This window comes from Doryrhamphus excisus, linkage group LG2 (genome assembly GCF_037039965.1).
Source record: "Doryrhamphus excisus strain RoL-2023G ecotype Guam linkage group LG2, RoL_Dexc_Guam_v1.1, whole genome shotgun sequence".
NCBI lineage: Eukaryota > Metazoa > Chordata > Actinopteri > Syngnathiformes > Syngnathidae > Doryrhamphus > Doryrhamphus excisus.
The window spans coordinates 11,622,956-11,649,681 of record NC_136358.1 but is presented as its reverse complement, the minus strand read 5'-3'; the positions used below and the strand labels follow the sequence as shown (position 1 = coordinate 11,649,681).

Below are 26,726 nucleotides of genomic sequence, written 5' to 3'. Positions count from 1 at the left end.
AAGATGCAGTTCATAATAATAATAATAATAAATTTTATTTATATTGCACTTTACATTACAGAAATCTCAAAGTGCTACAAAGAAAGCATAAAACCTACAGTGAAGCGATCAAACAACACAACAAAAGGTATATATGTATATTTATTAAAAAAAAGGCTAAGAAAAGGCCTTTGTAAAAAGGTAAGTCTTTAGGCTCTGTTTAAAAGAGCCGTAGTTGTTGTTACTCTTTGTGTCCACTTAGTGTCGCCAGTACACGCACTTTTGAGAACACAAGATAACAAGGTGAGTTATTTTTAGTGAATAATTTTGCTTAACGGGTGACACTATCTAAAGTTTGCTTTGGTATTTTGATGGCAGAAGATGACTTTTAGTTCGTGTAGTATCTGTAGTGTTGCCTAACGTCCACGAGGGGGCGCTAGTAACTGCAACTGCTCATTGATTGAAGACTCTAATAACCCCGCCTCCAGCGGGAGGGCGCTTGCTGTCCTTGCGGGCTGCAAACTAACATGTGAGCCAAACAAAGTGGAAGAAGATGAAGATGCTGCTGGGGGCTTTACTGCTGATGTCCACCACCAGTCTGTTTGCACTGGACCTGGTGGACCAGGTCCAAATAGGAGACAATGACGACCTTGATGACTTTGTTTTGGATATTGTAAGACTTCTAAAAGACTTATCATTGCATGTGTGTGTGTCTGTGTTTTATAATTTAACGCAGTTTGACTTTTGTGTGTATGCAGGCTCCACACCGAGTTCCACGGCAGGTGAAGAACATCCTCACCAAGGTAGAACCCACTTCACTGATATGAATCATGAATGTTCTGATTCAACCACATCTACCCACGGCAAAGCTCTTAATTGAGTTAAAATGCTGACCCACTTTAGCTCAATTAGGAACGTTTTTTGTGCATTTTCAAAACCACGACTGAACAAAAAGAACATTTATTCTGGTCTCCATTTTGGCCAGCAAAACATCTTGATGATCCCCAAGACCTTTGGGAAAATACTCTGTGGTCTGACCAGACAAAAGTTGAACCTTTTGGAAGGTGTGTGTCTCATTACATCTGGCATAAAAGTCATTAAAAGAACATGATAGCAAGAGTAAAACATGGTGGTGGTAGTGTGATGGTCTAGGGCTGTTTTGCTGCTTCAGGACCTGCATGTCCAAATTATGATATTATCAATCAATCATGTTAACGTGTTCACATAACTTCTTTGGTCATAACAACTTGTTCTCCAACCTCCCGCCCCTTCGTGCCAGCAGGAGACGAGGCCTCACATCCAGGAGCTGTCCATCAATACCACCATCCTTTCTCGCTACTCCTTCACGGCGGTGCGGTGCATCATGCTCAACCGGCACGCTGCCACGGCCGAGGGTCTCTTCCGCTTCCACGTCCCCGCCGGCGCCTTTGTGACCAACTTCACCATGTAAGACAGAACACTGGCGGCTTGACATTATGTACACCATTTTCCGCTATGTGCATGTTGATCAAGCCACAGGTTTATTGCATGGTTATTGTACTCGTTTATTGCACAAGGTTATTATTGTACAAGGTTTTTGGAGCAGTTTATATTATGGCGTCTGACAGCTGTACAATAAAATTCATGAATGGCATTGAGACTTGGACAGGTGTCATAATTATGAGCCCAATCAAAAGAAAACTACTGAACAGTGATGTGCCACATTGTGAAAGGGAACCTCACTTTTCTGACCTATAAATGTAGTTGGAATATTGTATTCCGGTGTTAAAACATGCCAAAGTTTCAGATAATGAGGTTTGTGCATTTGGAAGTGAGCCTGAACGAAGTTTGGGATGGCTCAAAACGCTCGGTTTCAAAAGGCGTGGTAAAACTGAGCCTTTGTGATGTCACAGAGGGGCGGACTTCCTTATATGGTTCATAGTTAGTCAGCACATGAAGGTATATTCTCAGAATGTGCGGTAGACATCCATGGCTTCCAATGCAGACTGTTAGCAGTAAAGATAGCGTCACACGGCAACAACACGCTGTAAACATGTGCATGAGTTTGGGCTCTTTTGTGGGCACGGCAGGGATGCTAATCCTCAACCTTTGACCCCTTGAATTAGGATCGTGGGAGGGCATGTCTACCAGAGTCGGGTCGTGCCGAGGGAGAGGAGAAAGGGCAAGCAGGCCGGCGACAAAGCTCAGAAGTCAGGTGACGCCAGGTAATGTGTGTGTCTGTGTAATCACAAACTCCAATCACTTCTTAAAGTTGGCTAACAAACTGACACAACAACTTTAATGGTGATTAGAGTGTGTGTACACATGTGTGTGTGTGTGTGTGCAAGTAGGCAGTAAAAGAGCTTATTGTTGTACAATGTATGACTTTTCAGATGAGGAGGAGGCGGATGAAAGTTGTGTGTCGAGAAGGAGGAATAGACAGACGTTCCATGACATCACCTCCTGTTCTGTTCAAGTCATGGCCCTGTCTCTCCTCCTCCCTGCTAGATTCTTCTTCATCATGTCCTCATGCTCTTTCTGTGTTTCTAAGGAAAACAAAAACACAACACTTTAAGTGGCAGATTATTATCACCGTCCTGCTCCACTGAAATACTCAACAGATCATTCCTCTATCTTATCATGCTCTAAGTACAAAAGTATTCATTTTATTACATTAGCATAGTAGCATTTTTAGCCATTTTCATGAGTTTGCTTAGTGTTATCATGTAAAGTTTTAGCATGCTAACATTAGCATAGTATCGTTTTTAGCCATTTTCAGGAGTACGCTTAGTGTTATCATGTTAAGTGACAGCATGCTAACATTAGCATAGTATGATTTTTAACCATTTTCATGAGTTCGCTTAGTGTTATCATGTTAAGTGACAGCAGTGACACTTATCATGTCAGCTGTTACCATGTTAGTGCTAACATGCTGATACTGACATAGTCACACAGAGACATGCATGCGTGGGTTTTCTTGAGTACTCCAGTTTCCTCCCCCATTCCAAAAACATGCTAGGTTAATTGGCCACACCAAATTGTCCATAGGTATGAATCTAAGTGTGTATGGTTGGCCACCAGTCCAGGGTGTACCCCGCCTGTTGCCCGAAGACAGCTGGGATGGGCTCCAGCACTCCCGCGACCCTCGTGAGGATAAGTGGTAGAAAGTGGATGAATGTTAGCATTGTTAGCATGTAGTCATTTTCATAAGTAGAGATTATTATTTCAGCCGTTCATTCGGCTCATACCTCCATTCATTCATTCATTCATTCATTCATTTTCTACCGCTTATCCTCACGAGGGTCGCGGGGGTGCTGGAGCCTATCCCAGCTGTCCTTGGGCAAGAGGCGGGGTACACCCTGGACTGGTCACCAGCACATATACACAAACAACCATTCACACTCACATTCATACCTATGGACAATTTGGAGTCGCCAATTAACCTAGCATGTTTTTGGAATGTGGGAGGAAACCGCAGTATCCGGAGAAAACCCACACATGCACGGGGAGAACATGCAAACTCCACACAGAGATGGACAATTGTGGAATTGAACCCTGGTCTCCTAGCTGTGAGGTCTGCGCGCTAACCACACGTCCGCCGTGCCGCCCTCATACCTCCAGTTAACATTAAATTCTATATCGTGGATATTCATTTATAGCGGTCGGGTATGGAACCAATTAACCGCTATGAATGAGTAACTGCGTTTGCTTTTTTGGTTTGCCAGTCGAGAGAAAGATGTGGAGATGTTTCGCATGGCAGCCAACATCCCGGGTCGTAACTGCGCTGTCTTCCTGCTCGCCTACGAGGAGCTGCTGCAGCGCCGCCTAGGCCGCTACGAGCACGTCACCAGCCTGCAGCCGCTCCAGCTGGTGAGCCGCCTCAGCGTGGATGTCACAATTGTGGACCACTCGCCCGTCACCCACTTGGAGGTGCTTCCCCTGCGCGGGCCCAACTCACCCAGGACGCCAGGTTAGCCATTCTGGTTTCATCTTGGCTCGACTGCAAACACTTCGGTCGCAAACAAGCACTTCCTGTCCCTCTCCCTCCTTGGAAGCAGCCAAGCCTGAGCCACCTGTTTTTAGCCATTTTCATTAGTTCGCTCAGTGTTATCATGTTAAGTGATAGCATGCTAACATTAGCATAGTATCGTTTTTAGCCATTTTCATTAGTTAGCTTAGTGTTATCATGTTAAGTGACAGCATACTAAAATTAGCATAGTATCGTTTTTAGCCATTTTCATGAGTTTGCTTAGTGTTATCATGTTAAGTGATAGCATGCTAACATTAGCATAGTATCATTTTTAGCCATTTTCATTAGTTAGCTTAGTGTTATCATGTTAAGTGACAGCATACTAAAATTAGCATAGTATCGTTTTTAGCCATTTTCATGAGTTCGCTTAGTGTTACCATGTTAAGTGATAGCATGCTAACATTAGCATAGTATCGCTTTTAGCCATTTTCATTAGTTCGCTTAGTGTTGTCATGTTAAGTGATAGCATGCTAACATTAGCATAGTATTGTTTTTAGCCATTTTCATTAGTTTTAACCTTGGCAAACAGTGGTATCATGCTCGGTTTAGCATGCCAAGGTTAGCATTGCTAATGTGCTGACATTAGCATATGAGCATTTTTTTCTGAGTAGAAACGCACGTCAGGTTAGCCATTCTGGTTTCATCTTGGCTCGACCGCAAACGCTACGGTCGCAAACAAGCACTTCCTGTCCCTTTCCCTCCTTGGAAGCAGCCAAGCCTGAGCCTCCTGTCACCACCACCATCCAAAGAGAGAAGAATGTCTGCAAGGTCACCTTCAGTCCAAACATCGTCCAGCAGGCCAAGATCACCACCAACGGCATCCTGGGAGATTTTATTGTCCGCTTTGACGTCCAGAGAGACATGGGGGTCGGGGACTTACAGGTGAGGCTTGGATTTATTCTTCTCCTAAAACGAACTGAGTCTCGCTGTGTCTTTGCCAGGTTCTAAACGGACACTTTGTGCACTACTTCGCCCCGAAAGACCTCCCTGTGGTGCCAAAGAACGTGGTGTTTGTGATCGACACCAGCGCCTCCATGCTGGGCACCAAGATGAGACAGGTGGCTGTCCCAAATCCATGACTGTCTTTGCAAACGTCTTCTTCTTCCCTCTGACTTAATGGTGAATTACAACCACTCAAGTTCGTCCCACCCACTGCGAACACACTTATGCACTCAAAAGGCTAAATGTAAGCATGCAAGAGTGCAGTCTGAAATGCATCCAGGGAATCTGATTTAGCTAGAAAACACTGGAAGATGAGAGTTCCATTGTCCCCAATCCCCTCCCTCCATCCATGAGAGTGAAAAACAGATCCACTTGGGATGTGAACCAAGCACAAGGCCGCGCTGTGAGGGAGGAAGGTCAGTGTCGACTCATGTCATGGAACTTTTGAGACAACGGTACACTCGACCCCCTCCTTGATCCCCGCCCCCGCCCATGGCTACCCTCGGGGCGGCATGGGAACAGAACAACAAGCGTGTTTGGTGTTTTAGTGTGTATATATATATAGTGTGTATATATATATAGTGTGTGTATATATATATATATATATATATATATATATATATATATATATATATATATATACACACACACACACACACACATATATATATATATAGTGTATATACACATATATATATAAATACTATATGTAGTATATACATATATACACACTATATATACATATATACTATATGTAAATAATGTATATACATACAGTGCATCCGGAAAGTGAAGCTCAAAATTGAGCTCAGGTGCATCTTTTTTCCACTGATCATACTTGAGATCTTTCTACAGCTTAATTGGAGTCCACCTGCAGTAAATTCAGTTGATTGGACATGATTTGGAAATATAATAACTGTCACTCCTTAGTAATAACGAAAGCCACTCCTTAGTAAAAGGAACATGGCAGCCCGTCTGGAATTTGCCAAAAAGCACCTGAATGACTCTCAGACCATGAGAAACAAAATTCTCTGGTCTGATGGCTTTCGTCTGGCCACTCTACCATACAGGCCTGATTGGTGGATTGCTGCAGAGATGGTTGTCCTTCTGGAAGGCTCTCCTCTCTCCACAGAGGAACGCTGGAGCTCTGACAGAGTGACCATCGGGGCCTTGGTCACCTCCCTGACTAAGGCCCTTCTTCCCCCATCGCTCAGTTTAGAAGGCCGGCCAGCTCTAGGAAGAGTCCTGGTGGTTCCAAACGTCTTCCATTTACGAATAATGGAGGCCACTGTGCTCATTGGGACCTTCAAAGCAGCAGAAATGTTTCTGTATCCTTCCCCAGATTTGTGCCTCAAGACAATCCTGTCTCGCAGGTCTACAGACAGTTCTTTTGACTTCATGCTTGGTGTTTGTGCTCTGACATGCACAGTCAACTGTGGGACCTTATATAGACAGTTATTATATTTCCAAATCATGTCCAATCAACTGAATTTACTGCAGGTGGACTCCAATTAAGCTGTAGAAAGATCTCAAGGATGATCAGTGGAAAAAAGATGCACCTGAGCTCAATTTTGAGCTTCATGGCAAAGGCTGTGAATACTTATGTAAATTGAATTTTTTTGTTTTCTATTTTTAATAAATTCAAAAAAAGTAAAAAAAAAAACTTTTTCACATTGTCATAATAGAATATTTTGTGTAGAATTTTGAGGTAAGAGATTAATTTAATACAATTTGAGGCTGTAACATGACAAAATGTAGAAAAAGTGAAGCGCTGTGAATACTTTCCGGATGCACTGTATATACACACACTATATATAGTGCGGGCAGGCAAAAATGTCTACAACAAGTGCTCTCACCATTTTTGTGTGGCAAAGTATGTATTTTGCTTCGGTTCTGCCTGGATTCGACCTGGCCATCTCTGTGTGGAGTTTGCATGTTCTTCCCGTGCATGCGTGGGTTTTCTCCGGGTACTCCGGTTTCCTCCCACATTCCAAAAACATGCTAGGTTAATTGCCGACTCCAAATTGTCCATAGGTATGAATGTGGGTGGGAATGGTTGTTTGTCTTTATGTGCCCTGTGATTGGCTGGCTCGCCCGATGAATGGTTGTTTGTCTATATGTGCCCTGTGATTGGCTGGCCACCAGTCCAGTCCAGGGTGTACCCCACCTCTCGGCGGAAGACAGCTGGGATAGGCTCCAGCCTACCTGCGATCCTAGTGAGGATAAGCGGTATATGTATTTTGCTGTATAAAACATTCCTGGAGCCAGCCAATGATCCGGATTCCCGTAAAGTAAAATTTCCTCCCAGTCCATTGGTAATAAATGTGATAATATTTGAAGCACTTCACATGATGTTCTGCACGTGGCTCTTTCCCAGACCAAAGACGCCCTGTTAACCATCCTGAGGGACCTGCGAGCTGTGGACCGCTTCAACTTCATCAGCTTCTCCAACAAGATTAAAGTTTGGAAGACCAGCCACCTGGTCCCTGTCACGCCCCTCAACATCAGAGATGCCAAGAAGTTCATCTACACACTGGTGCCGACTGGAGGTGATAGGGTCACGCTGCCATGCAGGAGACCTCATCAAGGTTTACGTGTTCTCATGGACTTCTTCCTTGTAGGCACCAACATCGACGGCGCCGTCCAGACTGGCTCGGCTCTCCTCCGCGACTACCTCTCAGGTCCTGAAGCCAACCCCAACAGCGTCTCCCTCATCGTCTTCCTCACAGACGGACGCCCCACGGTGGGCGAATTCCAGTCCACAGCCATCCTGGGAAACACCCGCTCGGCTGTGCAGGAGAAGTTCTGCATCTTCACCATCGGCATCGGCAACAACGTGGACTACAAGCTTCTAGAGCGCATGTCTCTGGAGAACTGCGGGATGACTCGACAGATCCACGAGGAGGCCCACACCAGCGCCATACTCAAAGGGTGAGAAAGGCTGCGTCTTGGTTGGTGCACTTGTGTACTTAGCAGGGTTGTCATTAGGCCTATTTTAGGGGGACTTCAATCACCCTAAAATGTTAAGCCCCCCTAAATAATTTGATATTTTTTATTGATTTTTTAAAAAAATTTATAGATTTTATTTTTTTACAAAAAAAAATCTCTGACAAATTTCATAATAATGCAAAAGCTGGCTAATAAGCAAACCGATAAGCAGGCAAACACTAGCCTACCACTACTACTAGTAGTAGTAGTAGCAATAATCGGAAGTAGAATAATGATGATCGTAATAATAGGCTAATTAATAATATTAACAGTATATTGTGTTCTGTGGCTATATAAACATGGAACCTACCAAAAGGAAGATTATACTCCTGTTTTTTTCTACCTTTTTCCGTCCTTAGTAATCAGCAGTAGAACATAGGTATGTTTCAGGAAAATATCAGTTCTAGAAGAAGGAAGAGGGAGAAAACTAGCTTTCACTTTGACACAATTGTTTTGTTTTTGTGGGGTGTTCGAGCACGTACAAATAGCGTTTGCCAAATGAAAGTAGAGACACTACTTTAACCTCGTTGATGTCAAAGGTAAAATGTACATTATGTCCCCAAAAAAAAACTTTGTTCACGTCTTGTGTGAGCAACTTAAACCCACAGAAACATCCGGCGTCTTGGCCCTGGGAATCGAAAGTTTTGAAGGAAGAAATATTGGTTCCGCCTTGTGCAACCAATGCTATGCAGTTATTGTGAATCGCAAGTTTAATATCCGAAGGAGACACGACAGACATGACGTTAGTCAGGTGCAAGCTAGCTTGTTACTGCAGCCACCAAGGCCTGTTTACATGCTTCGCGGCGCGGTTTGATGAGATCATTTGCTCGCCAGCTCGGTCGTACGGGAGCCCATAGGGTATATACAGCAGTTTTTTAAACCAGTTTTCATTATAGGGAAAAACTAGATACTGATATTGACCAGTATCAGGCTGCTAATAACGGTGGACCGATATTGTCGGACATCCCTAAAAACAACAGTTTATTTATAATTATAACACCAGGAACTATTTACAGTTGTCACGTTTTGAACTAGACTGTGTGTATGTCCCTACAATGTCCCTACAATGCTAACCTTTGTCATGCTACACTCCTCATTGCTGTCAGGGGTGGTGAGTTCTTATCAAATTCACTTCTGCCACCTGATGGCCTCTTTAGAACTGCTCTAACAGTGACATCTATTAGTGTGCAACATTATAAATGATATTTTCACTGCTCATTGCCGTACTCTCGTGTGTGTTTAATCTCTCCCCGCCTCCCCATCATTCATCACGGCGATGAAACCGCAACACCAAAAAACGTGTCAGTGCTGACAGCAGTCCTATTTTTTCCGCTTTAATCAGCCCCAGACCCTCCAAGACGCCCACCCCCCTCGTCTTTCCTGCTCTTTATCCCCGACCGTCCACTCATCTTGGCCGCCCTGTGAGCTGTTTGCACTGCGGCGTGAGGAATGTGCGCGTGTTGCGCAACTTGTTTCTGACCCAACAGGTAATAGGCCTTGAACAAACACGTCGCTCACAAGGTGAAGAGGACAGGATGGAGGATTTAGGATGGTCTTTTATGCAGGTGAACACACCTCTCAAGTAGGGTGGCGGTCGTTTGGAGAGGCTGCACAAGCACATTCAGGTGGAAAGGTGTCAGAGAACAGGATGCTGGTACGAGAGGATGTTGAATGTGTGGCCCTGGGGTCATTTGTATGAAAATATACAAGATGCCACTTTTCCTTTCCTGATATTTGATATCGCCTTTCACTATATCAAATATCATAAATCATATCATTTGTAGCAACTTTGCTCTTTTTCCCAATTTTGGCTGTTTTTTCTACATTTTCTGAATATTTAAACTTTTGACTCGTAGTATTGTGACTTTATTCCCATAATATTATTGGTCAATGTGGTTTTCGTCCCAGTTTGGAGTTTGCTCATCCGGTCCACATGTGCTTTGTGGACTTGGGAAAGGCCTTCGCTTTTAGGCCATGTCCCTTGCGTCGTTTTTTGGAGGGTGCTCCAGGAGTACAGGATTGGTCCTTGGTCCTCGGTCCTTGTACAACCGGAGAAGGAGCTTGGAAGCAGCATGGCATTGTCCATCCTGTTTCCGGTGAACATTGGCCTCTGCTGTACCGGACTGGCGTGGTGAAAAGAGAGCTGAGCTGGAAGGCAAAGCTCAAGGATCGAGGATACAAAAGGATGAAATGAGTTTCCTCCATAGGGTAGACTCATCCTAAGAGATAGGGTGAGGAGCTTAGTCATCTGAGAGAGGAGCCGGTACTCCGGGCATCTAGTCCCAGATGCCTCTCCCTGGTGAGGTGTTCCGGGGGCAGACAGGGAAGACCTAGGACACGCTGGAGGGATTATGTCTCACAGCTGTTCTGGGAACGCCTCGGGGTCCTCCCGGTGGAGCTGGAGGAGGTGACCGCGACCCGGGAAGACTGCTTACCCCGGGACCCGCACACAGATAGGCGGGTAATACCAGTGTTGTTTTTTTCCCAGCATTTATGAAGGAGTAATTCCGTTAGTAATTCAGTCACCTTGTGGGGTAAGTGTCAGGTCCAGGCACCTTGACAATGAGAAGGAAGAAAGAAGGCAGCAGTTTTCAATTTTGCTCGCAAGGAGAACGGTTGAGATGCACTCAGACTCGCGAGGAGAAACGGAAGAGATGTACTTGGCATACAATCTCCAACTGCTCTGAGTACACTCTCCGTTGCCTCCCTTTTTATTTTCGTGGGGTCTTCCCTAAGTTACAAAGTTCACAATGCAGCCCTAAAGGACAGGGAAGTGGCTGTTGCAATGTGATGTGATCAAGCTTACACAACAGTTGATGGCATTTAGATGGATGATAAGAATACAATTGGTGGACTTCGTTGTGCCGCTGTGGTCAGATGTTTTCTGTTTCCTCTTCATAATCTTGGGTGTTTTGAAGTCTTCTATTCCACACGGACACTCATCCGAAGGTCAGCAGGATACAGGGCTCATACATACAACATTTAAATGTATTCACAGTCAAATATATGATAACTTCAATGAACATTAACCTATCATTTCCCTCCTGTTTATCATGTATTTGCACAAATTCTCATATAATTCGTTAACCTCTTCTTGTAGGCATTTTCTGCTAGGAAGTCATTTTATGAAACAATACATTTACACTCAGAAGGATATGCTGTACGTTTTGTCGTTTACTCATAGTCCCCTGATTCTGGGAACAGGTTTGGGAGATGGAGGTCCTAGCTGTCTCATACTCTCTGTCACTTCCCTCTTGATCCAATAAAAGATACATTTGTGCCATCTTAGCCTCTATGGGTGTAATAGCAGCTGTAATTAATTGGTCAAACAACCCCCGTAGACAGGGAATAACACAACATCCACACAATGTTAAGATGGCTGCAAAGACTGTGATAGAAAGCAATAGTGTGGACACGAAGGATTTATACTCGCCGAACATGCCAAACCAATCATCCCACCGACTGGTATTCACTCCAGAGTGTTCTTTCCATTTACTGTTCAAGGTGCGGAGACCCTCCATGGCTTGGGTCAAGCTGCCATCGACAGCTGTGTTGTTAGGAATGAAGGTAAAGCATTGTTCACCGAACATAGCACAAACACCTCCTTCCTTTGTCAACAACATGTCCACCGCAATCCTGTTTTGGTAAATCATAAGGGATGTGGCTTTCAGCTGATCACACACGGCTTAAAACCCATATTGTGTCCAGTTACCCAATTTTTGTACATTGTAGTGGATGTAGTTTATTCTGTCCGTATTTTATTAATTGTAACCAATGGGACAATTGACTCCCATCCAGCGGCTATTTGATTCACTATTTTATATTCGTCTGGCACCCCACGAGGTACTCCGATGGCATCAATGTATGTTGGATCCCTTTCACCTAGCCAACTTGGTTGAGACATTTTATTTTCCTTTTCAGAATGGATTATTCCATATGTCAATGTAGGGTCATTGTTTTAGTTCACTCATTGACATAGGAAAGATAGAAACTGGTAAAAAGCAATGTTACCAAGGCACACAATCCTATGGCATTTTTTGCTAAGGTGTCTAATAATCTACTATCGCTGCATCACCACCAAACATCACTACGCGACACAGGAGTAAATGGTCCGACTGTAGGGGAGAGTATAGTGTTACACCAGTCAGACGATAACTTGTCAAGTTGTTTTCCTGTTCCTTGCAATCGAACACAAGTGAAGTTATTTTGCGCTACATGTTTAGAAAATATGTGTTTTTCTTTTTCTTTTAAGATGAGGGGAAACTCAGAATCCCAAACTTTACAGGTATCATTAGGTACAGTGTTCAACATAGTTTCAAACACACACTGATCAGGTATTGTCGCCGGTATTATTCTAAGGATTGGTCTTTTCTTTTATCAACGTGGTATTCAGTGGTCCAAAAAGCAATTTTGTAATCAATCCTATTCCTACCAGAAACATGGTTAAAAACCATACTCCTACTAAGTATTTCATTCCAGTAAACATTTCTGCAGAAGTCTAAGGTCGCCCTCCTCTCCTGGGATTGGTGTCTTGGAAGGCTTCACTGACCGTCAGGTATTTTCAGACTCTAAATGTCTGCACCCACCTTGCTGTCAGACTTTTGCTCACCTTTCCCGTCGGGACTGTCTGCAGAAAGGATCTTTTTACAATGGGCCATATGTATCCACGTTGTTCTTTCAGCTATTTTTAACGCTGTAGGCGTTTCAATAAGACCTAATATGGACAAAACGGGTACCATAATCACTGTAGATGGTTTTTGGGATACCATGTCGGGGTATAATATCCTTGCAAAGGGCTTTTTCCACTGTTAAGGCATCGGGGTGTTTTGTCGGGAACAGCTCGATCCATTTTGAGAACGTATCTCGAACGCATCTAGAACACATCTATGACGACCTATGACGCATCTATGACGACCACACAAAATTTCTTTCCTTCACATTGACAACATTTTTTTTTGAATAAGAAATAAAGTCATATGTGGTAAAAGTTAAAATGATGTATCTGGGTCACCATCCCTCCTGCTGAGACATGTGATACACCATGGCTCAATACAGCAGCCCATTTATACACATTTTTTGGTAAAATTGGTTTTGATTGTTGGTCGACATGGATGCCATCTTTCAATATAGCTCCTTGTTTAATCCAGAAAGGGATTTCTGGAGCAGGACTTTGTTGTTGCATTTCTTTGAGGGTATCATTATCTAGTTGTTGTTGTTGTTCAGCTAACAAGACACTGATCAGTTGTTCTGCAGCTGCCTTAGCTATTCTTCCTATACTATGCAAACGTATGTACAGGGATTGACCTAACAGTTGATGGCATTTAGATGGATGATAAGAATACAATTGGTGGACTTTGTTGTGCCTCTGTGTGCCGCTGTGGTCAGATGTTTTCTGTTTCGTCTTCACAATCTTGGGTGTCTTGAAGTCTTCTATTCCACACGGACACTCATCCGAAGATCAGCAGGATACAGGGCTCATACATACAACATTTAAATGTGTTCACAGTCAAATATATGATAACTTCAATGAACATTAACCATCAGTAAGTGTCTTGTAACTAAAGTCCATACTTTGCCCAGCTCTGGTGGTACATCAGTGAAGCGTGGATCTGCATCCCTTTTCCAGGTTCTACAAGGAGATTGGAACGCCTCTGCTGTCGGACATCAGGATCAACTACACAGAGGACTCTGTGGAGTACGTCACACAGCATCTTTTTGCCAACTACTTCAATGGCTCAGAGTTGGTCGTGGCCGGCAAACTGAGCAACCAGAGCGCCCGGTCTCTTCACGTCCAGGTCACCGCCAGCAACGACGACAAGACTGTCGTCCTGGAGGCCGACGTGCCACAGCGAAGCCAGCAGTTGGAAACGGAGATGCATGTGAAGGCGGCGGCGGTGGCTAAAAGCCCAGGCCTCACACAGGGTTGGGGTGACACTTTGGGCGGGATGGGGGCGGACTTTGTGGAGCGGGTGTGGGGTTTCCTAAGCATCAAGGAGGGGCTGCGCTCACGCCTGCAAAGCCGAACCAGCAGGGAGAGAGAAGAGCACGTCCAGCGGGCAACCACTCTGTCCATGAAGTACCACTTCCTCACTCCCCTCACCAACATGCTGGTGGACAAGCCCGAGGTGCTGGCGGACGGCACTGTGGCTCCCGCACCCACCATCACACCAGACGCTGATAACGAGCTGCCAGGTCACGGAGAGGAAGGACAGTTACAGAGAGAAGATGACAGACAGAGTTCAACTCGTAGCAATGACTTGGGTAAGATCATTTCATTCACACGCTCTCACTCGCTCTGCTGTGTTCAACATGCATTGTTTTACACCACTGTCTGTAACCGTCCTTATATCGGCATGCCGGGTACAAGCTGTACAAGCTGAGTGGGACCAAACCAATGGGCGGAGGCAGGCCGTGGGTGGAATAAATGAAAACAGACCGTTTTGTAAAGCCAAGGAAATCCAGCTGGAATAGGTGCAGATTCTGGAAGATCTAGAAAGCTTTCTGTGCGGGCTATTGTGTGTAGCTGCTGTATAGGAGTCCACAACTCAACTCATCATGTATTTGCTGAAAAACACCAGACATCAGCTTATGTATTATCACTTTCAGCCCAATGCCACCACTTTTTATTTTTTATTTTTATTTTAAAATGCTCCACTATAGTAACAAAAGCTATGCTAATGAGGAAAATGCACTAAATATATATATTTTATATAGGAAGAGTAAAAGTGGAGGCGCTAGGATAGATGCAAGCTAGCCACGGCTACACTACCGTAAAATGGGGTTATAAGAGAGGACGGGGTAATAAGGGACTATTTTTGGGAAAATGTTTTTTGAACGATTTTGTTCAAGGATATATGCTTCTTTGAAAAAAAAAAACAACACAAAGCAGCTTCGTGTTTAACATGAAAAGGCAGAATTACATTTAAAAAACCTTCCCCGAAAATTGTCCCTTATTACCCCGCCTTCCCTTATAACCCCCGTTTTACGGTACTCATTTGTGGGAACACCTAAAAGTGAGAGAAATGCGGGCAATTTCAATAAAATTCAAATTAAAAAATGCAAGGTAATTTTTTTGTATGAAAAAAGTATGACACTCTAATGTAAATGAACCCAACTGTGAATTTTCTGGATTGTTGCACCCAAATTTGTTACATAATTACAGTATTAACATTGCAATTTCATTTTTTATAGATGATATCAAGTACTTGGCAACAAAAAGTAAATTAAAAAAAATAATTAATTAAAAAAAGCTAATAAAAAAAATAGAAAAGCACTCGGAGAGGACAGACCTCCACCAAGCGATATAGTTCCCCCATATTGTGATTTACAGCATAAATATTAGTCCCACATTTATTTTATCTACATATTTAGATAATGACATGCTATTGTTAGCATGCTAGCTGTGCTAGCATTGTAATGTTAGCATGCTAACACTAAGCATAGCTATGACATTGACTAAAAATTATAACATGCTAATGTTAGCATATTAACATGTAACATAATAGTGCTAACATAATAGCGGTCACATCTTTCCCCTCTCCTTCCTATCCCTTATCGCCCCTGCTTTGCTTGCTTCTTATGTCTTGTCTAGTTTCATCTTATACTTTTTCAAGAGCCTCTCTCTGCACTGCTCTCAAAAAACCTAAATCATGGAATTGATCAACTGGTCTCTCCACGCAATTGACACAATCTTCTCGACGAGAAGCTCAGGTTCGGGGGAACCTGCCTGTCCTGACGGAACGTACACAGCTGGGTACGTGATGGACAGTTGGGGAAAGTGGAAGGTCATGTGCCTGGCGATTCTTTCCGTGGAGGACATCGAAGACATCTACTTATTCGGAACCATGATAACAGGTCTGTTGCTGATTGGATTGGGCACTTTCCTGGTGTATCGCAGAATTCGTATGATGAAGGCAGCGGATCAAGTTGGCCCACAGCTGCCCATCGTGAATGATTTGGTGGGCAAAGTCGTTCACACTCTGGCTGTGACTGCCAATCACAACAAGGATGCCATCTTGGTGAAGATTTCGGCTTTGCAAAAGCAGTTGCATCAATTGGGAGGCCAGAATGGACAATAGGGTGGTCCGGCCTATTGGAATGTGGCTGCCCGAACTAACCCAAACAATATTCTTAATCTTAATCACCACAGCTAACGCTCTGACCCTCCTTCATTTCTCCACGGACACCTGTTGTTTCTCTTCTCTTGGCCCACCACAGACTTCTCCATGGCAGCTGCTATGTATCGCAAACTTTTTTTAACAGTCCCACACTGTGCTCCTTCATTTAAGAGTCTAGTTTGGAGTTCTTGTTTTTTTCCCTCCCCTCTCCTGGTGTTGTCCCCCTTAATCCCCCCCTTCATCACGTCCTGTCACCCCTTGTCTCACTGCATATACATACAGTGCATCCGGAAAGTATTCACAACGCTTCACTTTTTCTACTGTACATACTATGGACGGATGATTGCACCATTTTGCTTGAACTTCTGTGACAAAAATAAAGGGCATCATCATCATCATCCGTTTAATAATGTGTCTAGCTATGAAAATGGCAAAAAGCTACTCTACTAATGTTAGCTTGCTAACTCCTAGCATGATAGTGGTCTGTCTTGATATAAGTGTCTACTTATGAAAGTGGCTAAAAATGCCACTATGCAAATGTTAACATGATAGCAATGCTAGCATGCCAACCATAGCATGCAAACACCTCGCATGATAGTGCTTAGTGTTTATATACTGTATGTGTCTACCCAAGAAAATGGCGAAAAATGCTAGTATGCTAACTTCGCATGATAGCGGAATGTACCGGGAAGACTAAACGTCCCGCATGAGTTGACAAATTTGACTTTGAGAAGGTCTAATGTGGAAGTCGTAGTTAGTAGTTTTACGAAAAAGTACATTTTGGGAAAATTGTGATATTTTTCAGTATAAATATAGGTAGCCTGAATGTCCTGAATGCGTTGAATAGTTTGATTTTGGAATTACTTGAATCGCTTAGAAATGTGTCAGTAGTAGCAGGTAATAATCACCTGTAGAAAAGGGTGGTTTGGGTCAAATTTGGAATTTTGGATCACCCACAAAATTTTATCAGTTCTTCCAGATCCCATTTCCGAAAATGTCATCTAAATCCATTCTGAACTTTTCACGTTATTTTGAACACAGGTAAACAGCGCTCGGCGGAGACAACAATGTGTATGCTAGCTGTGTGTGCTCACCTTCCATCATTGCTTTAGCATGAATAACAACAAATGAAGCCAGTAGGTTCATTGCAGTGATGAACTAAACGGGCTTTCTCTCCTCAAAGCAGGCAAAGTCGTGAGGAGACCCGCCAAGAAGTCTGTCACCATCTCCAAAACTTCAGGTGACGCCACATTCTTAACCGTGTGTGTGCGTAGGAGGACTTAAAGTGCAGGCTGGGGGGGGGGGTGTACAATACACAGGCTTTCCGTCTTCGGCCTGTAATTTGCATGCTGGTCACACAGCCACCAGGATGAACGCGAGCTGGGGGGAAGAGCAGAAGGTATAATTGCAAGCGAGGCCTTTTGTGTTACAGTAAAGAAGAAGAAGCAGGGTAACAACCCTGTTATTACAGCCACTCTGTCATCACACTGCTGTTCATCTTTGGGGCTTCTCACACTACCAGCATGGACAAATACGTCCAAAACAAAGTTATTCTAGCTAGAATGGACTTTTCCAGTGTGTATTATGTGTTATGTGTGTATTAAAAGCTGCTGTTTGCGTCATTTCAGCGGACGGCGACCCTCACTTTGTGGTGGACTTTCCTCTCAGCAACTTGGCCGTCTGCTTCAACATCAACGGCGAGCCTGGAGATGTCCTTCGCCTTGTTTCTGATCACAAGTTCTCCGGTAAGACGCCCCCGATGATTAGATGAATAAAACTTTATCGTCATCACTGCCCCGGGTTGCGGGTTGTGGGAAGCCCAGACTTCCCTAAGACTTCACCTCTTCCAGTTCCACCGGGTGGACACCAAGGCCAGCTGTGAGACATTAATCCCTCCAGCGTGTCCTAGGTCCCTGGGGCCCTCATGCCCGGAACACCTCACCAGGGAGGCATCCGGGAGGCTCTTGTATTGGATGAGATGGTGCAGGTGTACCCAATGAAGCGACCAGTGAGTGTTCTGGTTTTTCTTCAGGTGTGACGGTGAATGGTAAACTCATCAGCGCCCCGCCCCCACCCGGCAGCCGCAAGCACCTGCGCACGTACTTTAGCACCATCACCATCGTGGCGGACCAGCCCAGGCGCGCCTACATCGAGGTGACGCCCAACAAGGTCATCCTGGACGGGCGGGACCGCCTGGTGCTGCCCTGCCGCTCCAGCGTCTCCGTGGACAGCGGTGCTATCTCGGTGGCCATCATGGCTGAGTCCAACGTGACGGTGGGCATCGGAGGGAACATCAGCTTTGTGATCCTGCTGCACCGCTACAAGAACCCCGCCCCCTACCAGAAAGACCACCTGGGTTTCTACATCCAGAATAGCACAGGGCTGTCACGTGGCTGCCACGGCCTGCTGGGTAGGTGGCACCACCTCGTGACCGGCTGGCACACTGGCAGGCTTTCTGTCAGTATGTGACCTTTCACTTCCTGACAGGTCAGTTCCTGTACGAGGAGGTGGGACTCGCAGAAGAAGATCCAGCAGACCGGGACGGGAAGCTCCTGAAGGTGGGAGGGCGCTCTGTGTTGGCGGTGCGGAAGAAGCGGCGCATCTACGGCGGTGCTCAGAGCGTGGACTGCTGGTTCGCCAGGAACAACGGCGCCAAGCTCATAGACGGAGAGTACCAGGACTATGTGGTGCTGCACATGTTTGACACGGGAGAGTGGCCGCACGGGACTAACACGGAGTGAAGCCCCGTCCCTACATCGGTCCACCATGTGGTACAATTCCAGTTGCCCCTTCAGGGGGCTGCCAAAAAGTCATATGGACCAGTTCTTTTGTTTTTTTATGACATATATTATCGGTTTCTACTGTAATCATTTGACATGTAAATATCTTTGCTAGATACGGCCCGCTAACTAACCCTTTGATGGGCGAGGTCCAGGTTCCACACAGTGGTTCCAGAGTGGCTAAGTCGACATTCAGCTGTTAGTATGTTCCCATCACTTATACTGTATATATTTAAATACACTGGGGGTGTCCAAACTTTTCCCTCCGGGGGCCAAATACTAAAAAATCAAAGGATGCCTTGTGAGGAAGGTTGTGATATTTTTAGAGATTAAAAAAGGCTAGAAAAATACATACACAATATTCAAATTTGCGGATTTTTGGTCCTCCCCAAATTTCTTTCTTTGAAAACAAGCTGTTTTTCCTTTTGACATTCATCGTAAGTGGGTAATAATTTATACATATGCGACAATTCAGCGTACATGTACCACAAAAACATAATTTTTTACATATTTGTCTATGATACTTTTTCCACTTTTCTGACCTATAAATGTAGCTAGAATGTTGTATTCTGGTGTTAAACCATGCCAAAGGTTCAGATAATGAGGTTTGAGCATTTGGAAGTGAGCCCTGAAAGAAGTTTGAGATAGCTCAAAACGCTCTGTTTCAGAAGGTGTGGTAAAACTGTTCCTTTGGGATGTCACAGAGACGCGGCAGTAAGTAACAGTTTATCAGTGTCCAACTGTCTTCATTTTGGCTAAGTCATGGAGCAAACACGCTTGTCTGTGAAGCATTATATAGTGTGCATACAGGGAGCGGTGCTGCTAATACCCGTTTCCCACAAGTAGCCACATTAGACGTTAAAAAAAATGCTGTAGAAAACCAAACTTGGGACTGTCCAGTAAGGATCGACCAATACATCAGCCGGCCGATATATCGGGCCGATATTTGCGTTCTTTGCTTGAGTCGGTATCGGCCGATACGGGCATGGGTTTGGCAATAAATTATTCCGCCACATGATTTACAGACAAGCATCCGCCGGCCCCACTGCCACATCATAACAAGGGTACATTTTCAACTTTTAATTAGCTTCTGACACTTAGGCTTAGTTGAAATATTACCACCTACTTTGAAATGGGTAACATAAACGCCAAGTAAAAGAATTAGCTTGTTTTTTACACCATACACAACACTTCACATTTCACTGGGTGATCGCTAGGCATAACAGTTTAAGTCATGGTGTGACAACAAGAAATCCCAAAAACATCACATACCAACGCAACAGACGAATTAAAGCACTCTCACTAGCTGAGCAGACCAAGAATGAACAACTATGCAACTTTAACTACAAACTGACGAACTATTTACATCGACGGTGCCGCAAAGCACGCTGGGAACGAAGTGCTCCCAGCGACGCTACAATATAGTTTAATATGTGGGTCTGAAAACCAGGAATGCTGCTGAATGCTTCATCTTTAAAAGTGCCTACCGTTGGAATTAGGGCATTAGGGAACAGCTGTTACCAACACCGCTTTAATGGCAACGTTGGCAATTCAGTCCCATGGTGTTGGTAGGAGTTTCATTCAGCCAACGCCGGGCTGACGTTAAATGCGTGTTGTGTTATGCGTGTGTGCGCGGTCTCTCCGAGCATGCATGCACGCACACACAGAAGGAATTGGAGCAGCCTGTCTGCTTATGAGAGGTCTTTAGCGTGCACAACACGAATGATGAGAAAAATGTTTTATATATCTTACTAAATTGTGTCAGTGTGATGTGTTTGGGTGTGGAGGCGGACGGGGGGCGGGTTGCGCGTCACACTGCGGAGGAGCAGTCATCACATCGATGCTAGATAAAACTTAAACTACGACAGAATTTTTTTTACACATGGTTGAATATTTATCCCTTTTAAAATTGATAATGCTGTTTAAATGTGTGTTTAAGAAAGCTGAATCCTACGGTGTTCAGTGTTTACATTTCAATAAATATTTGTTTAAACTTGAGACCTGGAATATTTGTTATCATTGTCATTTTCTCATATAAATTGAGGAAGCAAAAGTCGTATCGGCTACAAATATCAGCCCAAGCAAAATCAGCCATCGGCAAAGGGTGATGGAAAAAAATCGGTATCGGCATCGGCCAGAAAAAAAACATATCGGTCAATCCCTACTGTCCAGTCTTTACTTCCGGATCGGATTTGGGATCCAACACATATGGCTGGATGTTAAAAGCAGACGTAAAGATAATTCGCCGTTTTAAGTTAGCAGCACAAACCCAAAGTGTTTCTATGCATTAAGGAGTGTGACCAACAACAGCGGAGTGGGCGAGGCTGGAGGCGGCCCGCGGGTGGAATACATTCAAACAGACTGTTTTCGCGGGAACAACAAAACCCAAAGAAATAGAGTTGGATAGGTGCAGACTCTGGAAGATCTAGACAGCTTTGTGTGCGGGTTATCGTGTGTAGCTGCAGTATCGTGTCAATATTCAGCTCCAAAACACGTTTATTCCTCAATCAGAGTTATAGTTTGTGTTATATCCCTCAAAATTTTTCAGAACCTTCTTCTTCTTTGTTCTTCCAAAACAGTTCAACTCCATGTTTGCCGTGCTGAGGCAGTTTCTTGTAAGTCTTGTAATGAACACTAACCTTCCATGGAAGTTTAAGCAAACAGCCGCAGGATGTAGGAATAATAATCACACCTTCCATCAAAAGGTTTCTTGAAAGCATTCTGCATCTTATGTCCCAAAAGTCCCAAAAAGAGCACGGGCAGATTTATTTTCCGCATTTTGAAGTGCAGCTCGTCTCCCGAGTCCTCAATGTTGTTGATTTACAACTTCACACGGTGGCGTTCCCACTTGAAAGGTGACGCTCAGACCTTTAATTTGATGAGGTAACCACGTGTGGAGATTCTTGGGTTTAGATCGTGGTGGCTTCACACCCCTACCCAGCTGGGCCTCACTGGCGCGCCAGAGTACTGCACCGAAGGCAACGAGTCTCCATCGTTGGGCTCCTCGTCGGTATCTGTGTCCACTGTGAGGAGAACCTGCCAGCCGGCAAAGACACAGAAAGTAACAATCAGGTGAGAGGCTGACAGCGAAAATATGCCCCCGAGCGGCTGTGAGCAGTATAGCAAGTGATGGTGAGTTCATTAGTATTCCCACCTGAGACTCGTCATTGACAGCCCAGGGCAGCGGGTCGGCCTTCTTCACAGAGCCATCACACGAGTCGTCCAGGCTCTTCATACTCTTGTACTTCCTCATCATCAGGCTGTCAACCACCCAGAACATGATGGACTGGAGGAGACAAACAACAGGGAAGGCGTCACACTGGAGCAAAGACGAGAAACTTGATGTCTTACGTTGACGATGAAGGGCACGATGAGCATAACCAGCACCAGCTCCAGCTGCGGGTTGGCGATGTAGCCCAGCAGAACCTCCTGCAGCTGAGACGGATATTGGGATCAGGATTGAATTCACACGGCAGGTCCTTTAAAGGGGGTTGACCACTTACTTTGGACCATCCTGGGACGAGCAGCACCAGGCTGATGGCACCTTTCTCCAGCACCATGATGAGCAGGTAGATGCCACACTGACCCAGCCACGCTGCCGCCTGGGGGGGGTCACCTGGACCAGGAATAGGGGAGATAAATTGTGGCTATACAGTATGTACGGTAAATGAGGAGTCTGTCCCCATTGCAACAGTGACATCCAGCGGCCAAGACGAGAAGTGCAGCCTCGTGCTGTCTACGCTCTGGGGTGTCCACACTTTTTCCTCCTAGGGTCAAATGTCTTATGACTTTTTGCCCATATTTTCCCCAAACTACGTTTCCAAAAATTACAACTTAATTTTGCTTGTTTTCGCATAATGTTACTACTTTAAAAAGGAAAGCATTTTTCTTTAACATTTCAACTCTATGCGCCGAACATTATTTTCCCTCATATTACGGCTTTATTCTCGTAAAATTGTGACTTTTTTTTCACTCAATATTTTGACCCTATTCTTGTAAAATTATATTGTTTGTTTTGTCATTAGTTTTTTTAATTCACAAATATAAAAAATAAATTTTCCTGTAAATTTTAACTTTATTCTCGTGACATTACATTTTTTGCAAGCCTAAATTTTTGTTATGTTTCTCATAATAGTAAAACTTTGTACAAAAGATTAATATTTAATATTCCAACTATTTTTCCTTTTTTGAACATTCTCATGGAATTTACAATTTTTTCCTCTTGATAGTTTTTATTTATTCTTCGAAAAATTCTGCTGAATTTTTTTCTTTAAAACATTTTTTTGTTTTTCTTGTTAAATTAAATTATTTAATATAATTATTAAATTAAATAGTCCCCGGACCGTACTTTGGACACCCTTGATCTATGCACTCACCGTACTCTCCAAAGGTGAGCAGTGTCCACTGCTTGTGCTCCACCACTTTGGACACCACTTTCACCCCCAGCCAGATGACCAGCATCCCCATGGTGGCATCCAAAAGGAAGTTCATCAGGTAGCTAAAAAAATATGGTTGTTATTATTTGATATAATAGTGACACAAATATATGGTGTGACTGACAGTGAGCATGGGTCCTCTTTGGTGAGCGTGGAGAGGAAGACGTTGGAAAAGTGGATGAACAAAGCGGCAATGGCCTGCTTGGACGTGTCATAAAACCTGCAAAAGATTCAACATTTATATAGAAATTTGTTTGACAAAAACACTTCTTCTATTTCTATGACGTCCAAAATGTGGCAAGGGTTTGAATGACTTAAATGCTAACATGCTAACGTTACCATGCTAACACCTTGCATAATAGTGCTAAATGTTTGTATAAGTGCCCACCTCTGAAAATGGTAAACATGTTAGTATTCTGTAATTATGTTAGTAGGCTGACACCCACCCTCGTGAGCATAAGCGGTAGAAAAAGAATGAATTATGTTAGCATGCTAAAACCTAGCATGATAGTGGTAAGTGTCTGTCCAAGTTCATATTCATAAATATCACAACAAAATGCTGGTATGTAGATGTTATGCTAAATCAGACATATATGCAAGTGTCTACCTGTGAAAAAGGCTAAAAATGATATAATGCTAATGTTATCATGCTGACACCTAGTATAATAGCGTGAAATGTTTGTGTAAGTGCCTACCTCCGAAAATGCTAAATGTTTCCTATACTGCCATTATGTTAGCATGCTAAAACATAGCATGATAGCAGTATGTGTCTGCTTAAGTTCATTCATTCATTCATTTTCTACCGCTTATCCTCACAAGGGTAGCAGGGGTGCTGGAGCCTATCCCAGCTATCTTCGGGCGAGAGGCAGGGTACTCACATTCATACCTATGGACAATTTGGAGTCGACCCACGCATGCACGGGGAGAACACACAAACTCCACACAGAGATGGCCGAGGGTGGAATCGAACTCGGGTCTCTTAGCTGTGAGGCTGTGAGCGAGTTTGCTCATGATAGCATGCTAAACCTGACATATGTAAGTGTCTACCTGTGAAAATGGATACAAATACTATGATACTATGCTAATGTTAGCATGCTAACACCTAGCATAATAGCGCTAAATGTTTGTCTAAGCGCCTACCTCTGAAAAGGGTTAAAGTGTTTGTATACTATAATTATGTTAGTATGCTAAAACATAGCATGATAGTGGTGTCTGTCCAGGTTCATATTCATAAAAACCACAACAAAATGCTAGTATGTACACATTAGCATGCAAAACCTGACATACGTGTCTACCTGTAAATTGATTAAAATGCTACTACGCAAATGTTTGGATAGTAGCAAAGTTAACATGCTGGCATGCTAACACCTAACAAGTGTCTACCTATGAAACTTTATTAAAATGCTACTAACGTTCGCATGCTCACACTTGATGATAGTGGTGTTTATATATGCAATACACCCATGAAAATAGCAAAAAATGCTAATATGCTAACTAGTATGGTATAATTAGCATGATAGAGTTACTAACATGCTAACACCTAGCATGATTGTGCAATGTCCAAAAATTTATCTATTTTTGTGGAGTAAGTATATGTACAAATGGCGAAAATGCTCTGATCTAGCAAAGTTAAAGAATCCCGAATCACCCCCAAAATTGAATCGGTTCTTCCATATCCCATCTCCAACAATTCCTGAAAATTTCATCCAAATTCATTCAGGACTTTTTACAAAATTAAAAATATCAAAGTGCTGTCTGCATCCTTGGGTTTTTCAGTCACCCAATGCTGCCGGAGGCCACTATAGGTGGCATGGTACCTACAGATTGGAAACGTTCTATACACTGCGACGCGTGTGAAGATCATGAATATTTCTAACCAGATCCTCCAAGGGCGTCGGATCCCCACAGGCTCCCGGAACCTTTTCACTGCAAAGAGAAAATAAAAGGGTCTTTTATTCTTTCAGATATTTCATAAGTTCACGTTATTGTTGTCACTGTACTTTGTGTTCAACAACAGCTGAAGGACTGTCTGCTCACACGTACTAACACGGTATTCATGACAAAAGCCGCCTCTTAATAAGTAACCGAGTGGATTGATCTCACGCGGCCTCCATTCTTGCAGCTCTTGGCTGGCTTGATGAAATCACTGTGAGTGTGTTGACCTTTCCCAAGCACAAAGTGATGAGTGTATCTTCGGGCCGCACACTCAGAGATGCAGCATTATTCCACTCGGAAGCTGTGGAGATGGCCCACATTCCTGAGTCAGCTGCTGCAGGAATCACAAGCTGTTTACCATCAGCGGTCATTCTTCCTGTCTACTAAATCCACCGCCTACAGGAAAGAGCCACTAAGAAGCACCACACGCCTAAAACGTCATCGTGTCAAACACGCTTGACCTTTTTGACATCTGCAGCTTTGGGAGATACCATGACAGGGAGGAAGTCAAATCAGGAAGCGTTTGCCACAATATGTGTCATCAAACAACAAACAACAAGCACTCACTAAAGTAGATTTGTTACTTAGCACAGCAACCCGGATAACTCCAAATCTCTTTCTGCTTAAGTGACAAATCCCTTTAAGCAAAGCGCTATTAAGATGCTGCTTTGAAAATTCAGCTTATGCCAAACAAAAAAATCAATGTGTATTGTACAATGAGGACTGTAAAACTCACTTTAATTGAAGTTACAGGTTGGTTGAAACACGCCGAATGTGACTCGTCGCTGTAATGAGTTGTGTATGACATCGCCTTCTGATGTTGTTGTTGTTTGTCGCAACAAGCGAGTCAAGTTAGAATTTGCAGATTTCTCAACGGGGTTAGGTGCGCAGTGGTCGAAAACAAAATTAAGTATCTTTGCAGCAAAAGCAACAAAGTCCCTACTTTAATTGAAGTTATAATCTAGTTTAAACACGCCGAATGTGACTCTTAATTATTAGGATTCAAGTTGTGTTTGACATTGCTTTCTGTTCTTGTTGAAATATCCGCAATAAGCGAGTCGTGTTAGAATTTTCAGATTTTCTTAACGGAATTCGGTGTCAGCTGTAGCAAACAAACATCAACAAGACGCCACGTGGACACGTGCTGCGTCTCTGACGCCATTTCATTTTTTTAGAGAGATGTTCGCTTGCTAGATGACACTCACACATCAGCGTGCTGAAGGCTACGATGGCCAGAAGTCCCTGGATCAGAACCCCGAACCTGTCCGTCAGAGCGCCGTTGTCGCAGCCGTGAGGGCTGGCTTTGTTGATGTCGCTCATGTTGGTCACCTCCAGATCTTGGAAGAACCTCTTCACCACCAACGTCCGGCTCTGTGCGTGCATGTCCATCTTTTTGAAGACAAAAACGCGCCTTTCCGTCCGTCTTGGTGGGGTCTTAACACGTTTTCAGCTGAGGAATAACCTCCAGAGTTTCAAATTTGCAACAAAAAAACCATTATCTGTATGTATATGGCCAGGGAAAAAACAACTGTTAAGTTAG

At 43.9% G+C, this 26,726-nt stretch overlaps 2 protein-coding genes across 3 annotated transcripts; one reads left to right on the top strand and one right to left on the bottom strand.

The window, feature by feature from the left end:
- The first annotated feature begins 528 nt into the window (after positions 1 to 528).
- On the top strand, positions 529 to 20,582 carry itih5 (inter-alpha-trypsin inhibitor heavy chain 5). Of its 2 annotated transcripts, XM_058065768.2 has the most exons (14): positions 529 to 652; positions 738 to 782; positions 1,262 to 1,425; positions 2,085 to 2,183; positions 3,684 to 3,928; positions 4,701 to 4,870; positions 4,930 to 5,046; positions 7,308 to 7,479; positions 7,552 to 7,861; positions 13,545 to 14,179; positions 17,219 to 17,275; positions 17,664 to 17,780; positions 18,068 to 18,445; positions 18,523 to 20,582. In XM_058065768.2, the coding sequence occupies exons 1-14, from the start codon at positions 533 to 535 to the stop codon at positions 18,774 to 18,776; spliced, it is 2,883 nt and encodes a 960-aa protein (XP_057921751.2). In that variant the 5' UTR covers positions 529 to 532; the 3' UTR covers positions 18,777 to 20,582. The 2 variants fall into 2 exon arrangements, with proteins under 2 accessions (XP_057921751.2, XP_078653904.1); XM_078797778.1 differs by lacking the exons at positions 529 to 652; positions 738 to 782; positions 1,262 to 1,425; positions 2,085 to 2,183 and having other exon boundaries at positions 3,694 to 3,928; positions 18,528 to 20,582.
- On the bottom strand, positions 18,862 to 26,726 carry tmem110l (transmembrane protein 110, like). The gene is made up of 8 exons (XM_058065849.2): positions 26,392 to 26,726; positions 25,129 to 25,177; positions 23,376 to 23,471; positions 23,192 to 23,313; positions 22,319 to 22,431; positions 22,167 to 22,250; positions 21,970 to 22,101; positions 18,862 to 21,851 (listed from the first exon to the last, which is right to left on the bottom strand). The coding sequence occupies exons 1-8, from the start codon at positions 26,573 to 26,575 to the stop codon at positions 21,741 to 21,743; spliced, it is 891 nt and encodes a 296-aa protein (XP_057921832.2). The 5' UTR covers positions 26,576 to 26,726; the 3' UTR covers positions 18,862 to 21,740.